This window comes from Rhincodon typus, chromosome 10 (assembly GCF_021869965.1).
Source record: "Rhincodon typus isolate 14 chromosome 10, sRhiTyp1.1, whole genome shotgun sequence".
NCBI lineage: Eukaryota > Metazoa > Chordata > Chondrichthyes > Orectolobiformes > Rhincodontidae > Rhincodon > Rhincodon typus.
The window spans coordinates 79,442,669-79,455,587 of record NC_063341.1 but is presented as its reverse complement, the minus strand read 5'-3'; the positions used below and the strand labels follow the sequence as shown (position 1 = coordinate 79,455,587).

The window sequence follows — 12,919 nt, the reverse complement described above, 5'->3', positions numbered from 1 at the left end:
GCTCAAGGATGCTGCAAAGATATCTGTTAAGGCCCCAACTATTTCCTCTCTCGCTTCCCTCAGTAATCTGGGATAGATCCTATCCGGACCTGGGGACTTGTCCACCCTAATGCCTTTTAGAATACCCAACACTTCCCCCCTCCTTATGCTGACTTGACCTAGAGTAAGCAAACATCTATCCCTAACCTCAACAGCCGTCATGTCCCTTTCCTCAGTGAACGCCCTGGGGAAAATTGATGCACGAGAGATCTGGGTGTTCAGGTCCATTGTACCCTGAAGGTGGCCACGCAGGTCGATTGAGTGGTCGAGAAGGCATACGGCATGTCCCTCTCCTTACCTTACAGAAAGTGCAGCAGACATTCCCTCAGTGGATTCCTGGACCAAGAGAGTTACCCTTTGATGAGAGATTAAATGGTCTGTTCCTATATTCTCTGGAGTTTAGATGAATGAAAGGCAAACTAATTGAAATCTTTAAAATTCTTACTAGGCTTGATAGTGTAGATGCGGAGAGTTTGTTTCTCCTGGAGATTTTAGAATTACGGTAGAACTAAGAGTGCAAGAGTCAGTCAGAGGCTAGTAATTCTGCAGTGAGTAACTCACCTCCTGTTCGCACAAAACCTGTCCACCATCTACAAAGCACAAGTCAGGAGTTTGATAGGATACTGCTTACTTGACTTGGTGAGTGCAGCTCCAACAACATTCAAGCAGTGACAGACGCGAGTCTGACATTGGTGTGTCTGGCACAGCTGGTGGTGAGGTAGTGGCGAAGGAGAAGTGGCCTAGGGGCTAAAGATGGCACCTGAGGACTTAGTTGTTGTTTGAGTGTGGTGTAGATGGTGGTGAAACGGTGGAGAAGGGACAGTAGCACAGCCCTTGTTGATGGTGATAAGCTGGCTCACAAATGATTGACTCGCTTTAAGATATATCTTTTCTTCCTTATTCTTAAACTATTCAAAATGGTGCTGAATGGTGGTGACAAATGAAAGCTTTTCACTGTATTTTATTGTATTCTTACTGTAAAATACACGTGACAATAAATCATTCATTCCAGAAGCTTGACACTATCCAAGTCAAAACAGCCCACTTGATTGGTAACCCCATTCACCACTCTTTCCACCACTGGTGCAGCCAGTTCATAAAATATATGATGCACTATACTAACTTGGCAAGTTTCCTTCAACAGCAGCTTCTAATCTCTTGATATCAACATATAGAAGGACAAGGGCAGCAGATACATAGGAACACCACCCCCTACAAGTTCCCCTCCAAGACACTCACCATCCTGACTTGGAAATATATCACTGTTCCTTCAGTGTTGCTGGCTCAAAATCCCGGAATTCCCTCCCTAAGGGCATTGCAGGTGCTCCTACAGCATGAGAACTGCAGTGGTTCAGGAAGGCAGCTCACCACCACCTTCTCCAGGACAATTAAAAATGGACAACAAACGCTGACCCAACCAATGACACCCACATCCCATGTGTCAATATAAACAGCTAAGAGATAGATCATTTAAAACTGAGATGAATGGTATTTCTTCCACTCAATTGCCTATGCTGTGGACGTTGAGGGGTTAATGATAACCGTCTACACTGTTTTAGCTGAGATGAATGTCCTGGCATTGCCCAGGGCTGGTGGGAGGTGATCTTGGTGAACAGCTTCATAGTCCTGGCTTGCACTGACATGAAGGATACCATTCCCTCAAGGCTTTAGTTGCTAACACACAGACACATCTCAAACATAAAGAGGATGTCGTGCATAAATAAATGTGTGTCTCGTTCCAGCCTTTGGCACTCAATAGGTTTTATCAGATTTCTGATCAGAGGCTGTACCCATACTGTTAAAAGCAAAAACACTGCACATGCTGGAAACTGGATTTTAAGTAAAACAGAAAATGCCAGAAATACTCAGTAGATCAGACAGTATCTGTGAAGAGACAAACAAAGATCATGTTTGTGGTCAAAGCCTTTCCATTAGAAATTGAGTCATAACAGGTTTCAAGTAAGTATAGAGCCAGGGAGAAAGGGAGGACAATGAAAAGGGAAGGTCTGTGATGGAACAGAGGGTGGGGAGAGATTAAATGAAAAAAAGTACAAAGATTCCAGACAATAAGAGGTAGCAATTTGAGAAGTCAGGAAATAAATGATGAGTGTGGAAGGGTCACTCGACTGAAATATTATCTCTACTTTCTCTCCATAGGTGCTGCCAGACCTGCTGAGCTTTTCCAGCAATTCCTGTTTTTGTCAAATAATGAGTATACAGGAGTTGCCAACATCAGCAAAAACATTAAGACAAGCCATTGCCCAAAAATTGGGATGAAAGGTTCTTCCAGCATAGAATGTCAGCAGTAATTGGTTTACACCCTCTGGATGTGAGAAATGTGTGAGACATGAACCTTTTTAGGTAAGTCTACATTAGATTTTTAAGGCGCAGTTATGGCAGTCAGTGGAGTGGTATGTTCCTCCTGTCAGATGTGGGAGATTAGGGAACAGTTGACTGTCTCTGGAGATTATATCTTCGGGAGGTGTGTTTCATATCTATCTCATAACAGACCATTTGGATCGGCTGGAGAGGCAGTTAGAGTCACTGAGGAGCATACAGGAAGCACAGATTAGTACATTTAGCTTCTGTCGGATTGATGGGTGAGTGTCAGGAGAGATAGGAAGGTAGTGCAGGAGTTTCCTGTGGCTATTCCTGTCTCAAACAGCTGTACCATTTTGGATACTGTTGAGGGGGATAGTCCCTCAGAGGAAAAGAGAAGTGGCAGCCAGATCTTGAGCACCATGAATGAATCTTATGCTAAGTGGGCTTTGTCAAGGTTCAAAAGAGTAATTGCTATAGGACACTCTCCTGTCAGGGGCACAGACAAGAGATTCTGTGGCCATGAGTGAGAATTCAGGATGGTATGTTGCATCCCTGGTGCCAGGGTCAAGGATGTCTCAAAACAGTGCAACATATGTCAAAGGGGAGAGTGAGAAGCTGGAAGTTGTTGTACACATTGGTAAGAACGATAAGCTCATGAAAGGGTTGAGGATTTGCAGAATGAATATTGGAAGTTAGATAGAAGGTTAAAAAAGCAGAAGCTCAAAGGTAGTAATCTCTGGATTACTCATCGTGCCACGTGCTGGTGAGAGTAGGAACAGGGAGATAGGACAGATGAATGCGTAGCTGAGGAGCTGGTGCAGGGGACAGGGATTCACATTTTTGGGTCATTGGGATTTCTTGTGGGGCACAGGAGACCTGCTCAACAGGGATGGGTTTCACCTGAACTAGAAGGGGAGATTTGCTAGTGTTATTCAGGGCCAATTAAACCTGTGGGAAAGAGGTGTGGAAGATTCCTAAATAGTAGTGAGAATAGAAAAATGAGGATGGTTCTGAAGTTAAACAAAGAAAGTTAATTAGAAAAGACAGGTAAGAACAAGTCAGAGAACAAGGTAACTCCGAAGAATTAAGCTATTTATTTTAATGCAAGGGGTCTTACAGGTAAGGCAGATGAACTCAGGGAACAAGGGACTGGGACATCATAGCTATTTCAAAAACATGGCTGAAGGAGGGTCTGGAGTTTAGACGCTATAGGAAGGATAGAAAGGGAGGCAAGAGAAGAGAGGGAGTGGCATTAAGGAAAGCATCACAACAATACTTAGAGAGAATATTCCTGAGGGATTGACCAGTGAAGCTATATGGGTGGAACTCAGAAATAAGAAAGGGATGATAACCTTGATGGGATTGTACCATAGGCCCTTCAATAGTCAGCAGGAAACTGAGGAACAGATATGTGGAGAAATCTCACATTGTAAGAATAATAGGGTTGTAATCATAGGAGATTTAACTTTCTAAACATAGACTGGGAATGGCATGGTGTTAAGGGCTTGGATGGAGAAGAATTTGTTAAATGTGTTCAAGAAAATGCGCTTTATTAAGATGTATATGTACCTCCTAGAGAAGGAACAAAACTTAACCTTCTCTTGGGAAACAAAACAGGGCATAAAATTGGAGTAAAGCAAATTTGGACAGTATGAGACAGGAACTTTCAAGTGTTGACTGGAGTAGACTGTTCACAGGTAAAGGGATGACTGGCAAGTGGGAGGCTTTTGAAAGTGAGGTAACGAGAGTTCAGAGGCATTCTGTTCCTGTTAGGGTGAAGGGTATGGCTGGTAAGAGTAGGGAACAATATATGAATAAAGATATTGAGGCTCTTGTCAAGAACAAGAAGGAAGCATATGTTAGGTATAAACAACTGACATCAAGTGAATCTCTTGAAGAGTGCAAGCAGTATAGAGGCATTTTCTTAAGAGGGAAATCAGGAGGACAAAAAGGGAGACAGGAGATAGTGTTGACATATAATGTTAAGGATTATCCAAAGAGATTCTATGAATACATTGAGAGCAAAAGAGCAACTAGGGAGAGAATAGGGCCCCTTAAAGATCAACAAGATCATTTATTTGTGGAACCACAGGAGATGGGAAAGATACTAAACAAATATTTCAAGTCAGTTTTTACTGTGGAGAAAGACATGGAGGCTAGGGAACTCGAGGAAATCAATAGTGATGTCTTGAAAACAGTCCACATTACAGAAGGGGAGGTGCTGGAAGTCTTAAGAAAATCATAAAGGTGGATAAATCTCTAGGACCTGATCAAATGTGTTCCAGGTCATTGTGGGAAGTTAGGGAAGAAATTACGGGGCCCCTAGCAGGGATATTTAAATCATTTACAGCCACACATGTGTGCCATAGGACTGGAGGGTGGCTAATGTGGTGCCTTTATTTTAGAAAGGCTGTAAGGAGAAGCCTGGGAACTATAGACCTGTGAGTCTGGCATCAGGGGTGGGTAAGTTGTTGGAAGGGATTCTGAGAGACAGAATTTACATGCATTTGGAAAGGTAAGGACTGACTGGGGATTGTGTGTGGGAAATTGTGTCACATAAACTTGGTTGAAATTTTTAAGGATGTAACGAAAAAGATCGATGAGGGCAGAGTGTTGACGTTGTGTACATGGACTTTAGTAAAGCCTTTGACAAGGTTCTGTATAGTAGACTAATTAGTAAAGACCGCATGGGATTCAAGGAGAACTTGTCAATTGGATACAAAATTGGCTTGGAGACAGAGGGTGGTTGTGGAGGGAGTTGTTTTTTGGGCTGGAGGCCTATGACCAGCGGTGTGCCGCAAGGATCGGTGTTGGGTCCACTTTTGTTTTGCATTTTTATAAATGATTTGGATGAGAATGTAGGAGGCATAGTTAGTAAGTTTATGGATGACGCCAAAATTGGTGCTATAGTCGATAGTGAAGAAGGTTATCTAAGATTACAAAGGGATATCAATCAATTGGGTCAATGGGCTGAGGAGTGGCAGATGGAGTTTAATTTAGATAAATGTGAGGTATTGCATTTTGGTAAAACAAACAAAGGCAGGACTTATACAGTTAATGGTAGGGCCCTGGTTAGTGTTGTCGAACAGAGAGACCGAGGGGTTCAGATACATAGGTATTTGAAAGTTGCATCACAGGTAGATGGGGTGATTAAGAAGATGTTTGGCACACATGCCTTTATTGCTCGGACCGTTGAGTGTAGAAATCAGGATAGGATGTTAATGAGGTCTCTTTTGAGTACTGTGTACAGTTCTGGTCACTTGGCTATAGGAAGGACATTATTAAATTGGGGACAGTTCAGAAAAGATTTACCAGGATGATGCCGGGATTGGAGGGTTTGAGTTTTAGGGAGAGGCTTGGATAGGCTGGGACTTTTTTCACTGGCGTGTAGGAGGCTGAGTGTTGACCATATAGAGGTTTATAAAATCATGAGGGGCATAGATAAGATGAATAGCGAAGGTCTTTTACCTAGAGTGGGGGAGTTCAAAAATAGGGGATATATTTTTAAGGTGAGATGAGAAAGATTTAAAAGGTACCTCAGGGGAAACTTTTTCACACAGAGGGTAGTTTGTGTGTAATGCAGATACAGTTACAACATTTAAAAGACATTTGGACAGGTACATGAATAGGAAAGGTTTAGAGTGATATGGACCAAATTCAAGCAAATAGGACTACAATGATAACTCTACAATGATGGCAATCTAAAATTGGAAAATCCTGACCTATTTTGGAAGCTGGTAAAGTGCTGAATTGTAAAATGAGATTCTGCTCCTCTAGTAGCATTGGGTTTCGCAGGAGCAACGTGCATGAGATAGATAAGTAGGAATAGGATTTCAAACCTGCTCCATCATTCAGTAAGAACATGGCTAAAAAAACAGAAATTGCTGGAAAAGCTCAGTAGGTCTGGCAGTGTCTGTGAAGAAAAGTCAGAGTTAACGTTTCAGGTCTGGTGACCCTTCCTTGGAACTGGGGGATCATTTAGTAAGATCATGGCTGACCTGCTACCTTTGGCATAACTTCACTTCCTGCACCATCCAAGGGTGGCATAGTGGTTAGCACTGCTGCCTCACACCTCCAGGCAGCTGGGTTTGATTCCAGCCTCGGGCAACTGTCTGTGTGGTGTTTACACATTCTCCGCACGTCTGTGTGGGTTTGCTTCGGTTTCCTCCCACAGTCCAAAGATGTGCAGGTTAGATGGGTTGGCCATGCTAAATTGCCCATAGTGTCTGGGGATGTACAGGCTGGGTGGATTAGCCAATGGAAATGGGGGTTACAGAAAAAGGTTGGGGTGGGTGTAGGTGGGATGTTCTTTGGAGGCTTGGTGTGGACTTGATGGGCTGAATGGCCTGCTTCCCTACCATAGAGATTCTATTCTATGATTTAATTCCCTTAGCACTCAAACATCTATCAAGCTCTGCCTTTAATATACTCAAGCCCTCTGGGGTAAAGAGCTCTAAAGACCCACAGCCCTTTGAGTGAAGGAATTTCTCCTTGTCTTAGTACTCTTTATTCTGAAACTGTGACCTCACATTTAGGTTCCTTAGCCAGGCCCAGCATTGACCCTGTCAAGCTGTTTAGAATGTTACATTTCAATGAGAAATCCTATTCCATAAAACGTGACACTTGGTCTACTGCACTAACCACTTCTCATTGGACAATTCCCTCATCCCAGGAATCAGTCGAGTCAAAAAGAGACTTTCAAAAGTTTTGTTGCTTTCAAAAAGAGACTAAATCAGTACAGAGTGACACTCAGTGTGGCCTGCAGCCAGGGCCTGTAGAACATAATAATTTGACTTTACTCTGACCCTCCGCTAACTTTGTAACAAAGGCCCTGGTGGCTAGGGGCAGAGTAGCCATCACATTGTGGTCTCTACATGTCAGCTACTGAGAGTCTGAGACACAATTCAGGTTTAAAATGTTAAATATGCTCCAGGTTCAGTTGCTGTGGCACAGCTCGGCAGATGGTGGCTTCTTTTGAGAGGAAACAGGATAAAACTCAACATCCATTGTGTTCGAGGAGAAGTCGTTCAGAGGAGCAAATCACTCTAATTCCATTTTTCCGGCATTCACATTATGTGGAGGAAATGAAATTCAATATTGTAGTCCCATAATCAGAAACACTGCTGTTGTGGTACAGAGTCCAGCCAGTTGTGTCTGGTTTCTCAAAGCGTTCGCCATAAATGAGGTTATAGTTACAGAAATCATTTGAAAAACAATGTTTCATCACTTTTACCTTGCGTTTTAACTTGAAGTTGCATCTTCTTGCAGTTGTACAACACCTTTCATGACTTCAAGATTTCCCAAATCATTTTACTGATCATTTTACTTACAAAGTACAGTCACTATTGTAACATAGGAATAAAGGCATTGCCCATTTTCACACAGCAAAATTCACAACAGCAATGTAATAATTACCAGGTCACCTGTTTGTTTTATTGATCATTGGATAAAGGGTAAATATTAGAATCGTAGAATCCCTACAGAGTGGAAGCAGGTTATTTGGCTCATTAAGTCCACACCAACCCCCCAAAGAGCATCACATCCCACTACCTACCCCTGTAACCTTCATATCCCCATGGCCAATCCACCTAACCTGCACATCTTTGGACTGTAGGAGGAAACCGGAGCACCCGGAGGAAACCCACGCAGACACAGGAAGAACAGCACACAGACAGTCGCCTGAGGGTGGAATCAAACCCAGGTCCCTGGCACTGTGAGGCAAGGGAGGTGATGGCCAAGTGGTATTACTGCTGGACTGTTAATCCAGGAAACCCAGATAATGTTCTGGATACCCGGGTTCAAATGCTGCCTCGGCAGATGGTGGAATTTCAATTCAATAAGTATCTGAATTAAAGAGTCGAATGATAACCGTGAATCCATTGTCAATTGTCAGAAAAACCCATCTGATTCACTAATGTCCTTTAGGGAAGGAAACTGCCATCATTACCTGGTCTGGGCCTACATGTGACTCCAGACCCACAGCAATATGGTTGACTCATAACTGCCCTTTGGGCAATTAGGGATGGGCAATAAATGCTGTCCTGGCCAGTGATGCCCTCATCCCATTAATGAATTTAAAAAATCACTGAGCTGCCATACTGCCCATATTGGCCTGGGCCCAAGGAGAACTTGCCTGGTACCGTTTTGAAACAGTGCCATGTGTTATTGACTGTCAATCGGAGAGGGCAAACAGCGACTCAATTTCATTTCTCATCTGAAAGACATGTCTTATAGATTGGAATGTCAACACTACAGGCATGTGAGATCTCTTTCTGTCTGATTCTCATCCCAGTACCTTCCTTCCACCAATGGCTGCTGTGCTACCACCTGCCTGGACCCTAAGCTCTGGAATTCCCTCCCAAACATGCTCTGCCCCTTTACACCCTTTAAGACTTTCCTTAAAATATCCCACAACTTTGACCAAGCTTTCCATCACCTGTGCTGATAAATTCCTCATGCGGCTTGGTGCCATTTACTTTGATAATTGCTCCTGTGAAACCTTTCGGGATGTTTTATTCAGTGGAATGTGTCGTATTAGCCATTTGTTCCAAGGAACCACCCTGGGGGTATTCAATATTAATGGCTCTTATTAAATACAAGCTCAGTTGCAAACTAAGGTGGTCTGGTGGCACACTGGGTAGTGTCACTGCCTCTGAGCTAGCAGCTCTAGCTTTAAGTCCCACACCATGTCTTGATGACCAAGTGAGACATAGCCAATCAGGTTGCATGTTAACCTGTTGATCTTTCCAAGACCCATCAATGATGGATGGTAAGAGCAGCAGAGCTTCCTGATCAGCCATAGGAGGGAATGAACATTGGAGTCTCGACCATCATTCCCTGTGGGTACAACATGCTTGTAAAAGTGTACGCCACCGTAGAAACTTAGACTCCTTCTGGGAGAGTCAGGGTGGTGGGGGTTGTTGTTATAAGGCTTAATTGCTGGACAGCTGGTGTGGATCAGATTGGTGCCAATTGCCTGGGGTTCACTTCCAGTTCCAGGTGAAGTGAGCTTGGGAGCTGCCTTCTTGTCAGGTTCACACCTGCCATTCGACAGAGAGCTGGACAATTGAGGTCTAGAATGCTGCACCTCACTTTAGGGAAGTCAGTGCTTCGTGACTTGGAAACGTATCGCTGTTCCTTCATTGTCACTGGGTCAAGATGCTGGAATTCCCTCCCTGAGGGCATTGTGGGTCAACCCACAGCAGCAGGACTGCAGCGGTTCAAGAAGGCAGCTCACCTCCACCTTCTCAAGGGGCAACTAGGGGCAGGCAATAAATGCTGGACCCAGCCAGTGACAGCCAAATCTCACAAATGAATAAAAAAGGGAATAAAAGTGCATTGATTTTTAAGCCCCACACTACTCCAAGGGTCACCACAAAAGTTAATGATTTAATCAAAATATGGAAAGAACACAATTTGCCTGTCTGTTGGAATCAAGTTAATAGAAAACACAACCAGATTTCTGTACTTAACAAGTACTATTGTTCAGTACAAATAATCAAATTCTAATTGCAAGTAAACAGCTATGAGCTATCAACATATGGCTCTGGCTGTTAAAACTCAAACTCCCTTTTAAAACCACTACATACACATGGAGAGAGGGACCAACAACAAATACATTGGTTTTATGTTGGAGAGATAAAGACTGGGGACCAGATTTCAATAGCACCAGTCCTCAGGCCTTGCTGCAATGATAATTTTGGCTTGTAAGGACTTTCTTGTCCTTCGATCTCTTTCCTTCAGGTCTCTTTACTTCTTTATAGGAGGTACAGGGTAATTCATTCACTGACTATAAAATCACTTAGTTACTGGTTAAAGGCAACAATTAACAGAAATTCATGGAAGAAAGAGAGTAAGAGATGAATCTGATAAGGTTAAAGATAATCCCAAGAGGTTCTATAGCCACATTAAGAGTAAAAGGGTGGCTAGGGAGAGAATAGATCTCCTTAAAGATCAGCATGGCCGCCTATATATGGAGCTATAGGAGATGGCGGAGATTTTTAACAACTATTTCTCCTCAGTGTTTACTGAGGACAGAATCATGGATACTAAGGAAATAAAGTAAACAAATGGGAATGTTTCAGACCGCATACATATTACCAGAGAGGAGGTGTTTGCAGCCTTAAAGCACATTAAGGTGGACAAATCCCCAGGCCTGACCAAGTCCATCCTCCGATGTTTTGGGAGGCTGGGTAAGAAATTGCAGAGGCCCTTGCAGAGATTTTTGCTTCATCTTTAGCCACTGGTGAAGTTCCGGAAGACTAGAGAGTGGCAAATGTTGTTCCATTGTTTGAGAAAGGTAGCAAAGACGAGCCAGGGAACTACAGGCCGGTGAGCCTGACATCAGTGGTAGGCAAGTTATTGGAGAGGATCCTGAGGGACAGAATCAACCAACATTTGGATAGTCAAGGTCTGAGCAGGGGTAGTTAGCATGAATCTGTGCACGGGAAGTCATGTCTGACAAATCTTTTAGAGCTTTTCAAAGAGGTAACCAAGAGGATAGATTAGGGTAGGGCAGTGGATGTTGTCTATGTGGACTTTAGTAAGGCCTTTGACAAGGACCCACACAGCAGGCTAATCATGAAGGTTAGGTCGCATGGGCTCCAGGGAGAGCTAGCTAATTGGATTCAAAATTGGCTTGATGGTAGGAAGCAGAGGGTGATCGTTGGAGGTTGATTCTTGGACTGGAGGCCTGTGACTAGTGGTGTGCCACAGGGGTTGTTGCTGGGACCTTTGTTATTTGTTATTTACGTAAATGATCTGCAGGTGAATGTACAAGGCACGATTAGTAAGATTACAGATGACACAAAATTCGGAGATTTCATGGATAGCGAGGAAGGTTATCAAAAATTACAGAGGGATCTTGATCAGGTGGGGAAGTGGACAGAGGATTGACAAATACAATTTGATACAGATAGTGTGAGGTATTGCACTTTGGAAAGTCAAACCAACGTAGGACTTATACAGTAAATGGTAAGGTCCTGAGGAGTGTTGTTAAACAGAGGGACCTGGGAGTACAAGTACGTAGTCCGTTGAAAGCAGCGTCACATGTAGACAGGGTGGTAAAGAAGGCATTTAGCACGCTGGCCTTCATCGGTCAAGACATTGAGTATAGGAGTTGGGACGTTATGTTACAGTTGTATAAGTTGTTGGAGTATTGTGTACAGTTTTAGTTACCCTGTTATAGAAAAGACATAGCTAAACTAGAAAGTGTACAAAGGAGATTTACGAGGATATTGCCAGGACTAGTAGGTCTGAGTTATAGGGAGAGGTTGGTTTATTCCTTGGAATGTAGGAGAATGAGGAGCGACCTTATTGAGGTGTATAAAATCACGACAGGCATAGATAGGATGAATGTATTTAGCCTTTTTCCCAGGGATGGGGAATTGAAAACTAGAGGGCATAGGTTTAAGGTGAGAGAGGAAAGATTTAAGAAAGATCTGAGGGGCAACTTAGTCTAACAGCTTCATGTTTATACTTGTGACTTACACAAAACCCCCAAAGTACATCAAGGGCCACCAAAAATGGTGGGAGTGGACCAAATGTGGGCAATTGGAACTAGCTGAGTGGGCACCATGGTCAGCATGGAACAATTTGGGCTGAAGGGCCTGTTTCCATGCTCTATTACTCTATGACTCTATGACTCCTTGTACTGTATTCAGTATGTAAATAGTCCAACTCGGGAAGGGGCCATATTGGACCTGGTGTTGGGGAATAAGCCCGGCCAGGTGGTTGAAGTTTCGGTAGGGGATTACTTTGGGAATAATGATCACAATTCCGTAAGTTTTAGAATACTAATAGACAAAGACGAGAGTGGTCCTAAAGGAAGAATGCTAAATTGGGGGAAGGCCAACTATAGCAAAATTTGGCAGGAGCTGGCGAATGTGGATTGGGAGCAGCTGTTTGAGGGTAAATCCACATTTGATATATGGGAGGCTTTCAAAGAGAGGTTGATGAGAGTGCAGGACAGACATGCCCCTGTGAAAATGAGGGATAGAAAGGGCAAGGTTAGGGAACCATGGATGACAGGTGAAATTGTGAGACTAGCAAAGAGGAAAAATGAAAAATACATTAGGTCTCGGCGACTGAAAACAGACGAAGCTTTGGAAGAATATCGGGAAAGTAGGACCAATCTGAAACGCGGAATTAAGAGGGCTAAAAGGGGTCATGAAATATATTCAGCAAACATGGTGAAGGAAAATCCCAAAGCCTTTTATTCATACGTAAGGAGAAAGAGGGTAACTAGAGAAAGGGTTGGCCCACTCAAGGACAAAGGAGGGAAGTTATGCAAGGAGTCAGAGAAAATGCGTGAGATTCTTAATGAGTACTTTGCGTCGGTATTCACTGAGGATAGGGACATGACGGATGTTGAGGTTAGGGATAGATGTTTGATTACTCTAGGTCAAGTCGGCATAAGGAGGGGGAAGTGTTGGGTATTCTAAAAGGCATTAAGGTGGACAAGTCCCCAGGTCCGGATGGGATCTATCCCAGGTTACTGAGGGAAGCGAGAAAGGAAATAGTTGGGGCCTTAACAGATATCTTTGCAGCATCCTTGAGC

The 12,919-nt window shown here is 43.4% G+C and overlaps 1 protein-coding gene across 1 annotated transcript in view; it reads right to left on the bottom strand.

Annotated features, from left to right (window-relative positions):
- LOC109912090 (tRNA-yW synthesizing protein 3 homolog (S. cerevisiae)) overlaps positions 1-323 on the bottom strand; it is a 16,137-nt gene extending 15,814 nt beyond the window's left edge. The window contains exon 1 of the mRNA XM_048601572.1: positions 273-323. Within this exon, the coding sequence (XP_048457529.1) occupies positions 273-323 (51 nt within the window). The remainder of the gene's footprint in view (positions 1-272) is intronic.
- Between the last annotated feature and the right edge of the window lie 12,596 nt (positions 324-12,919).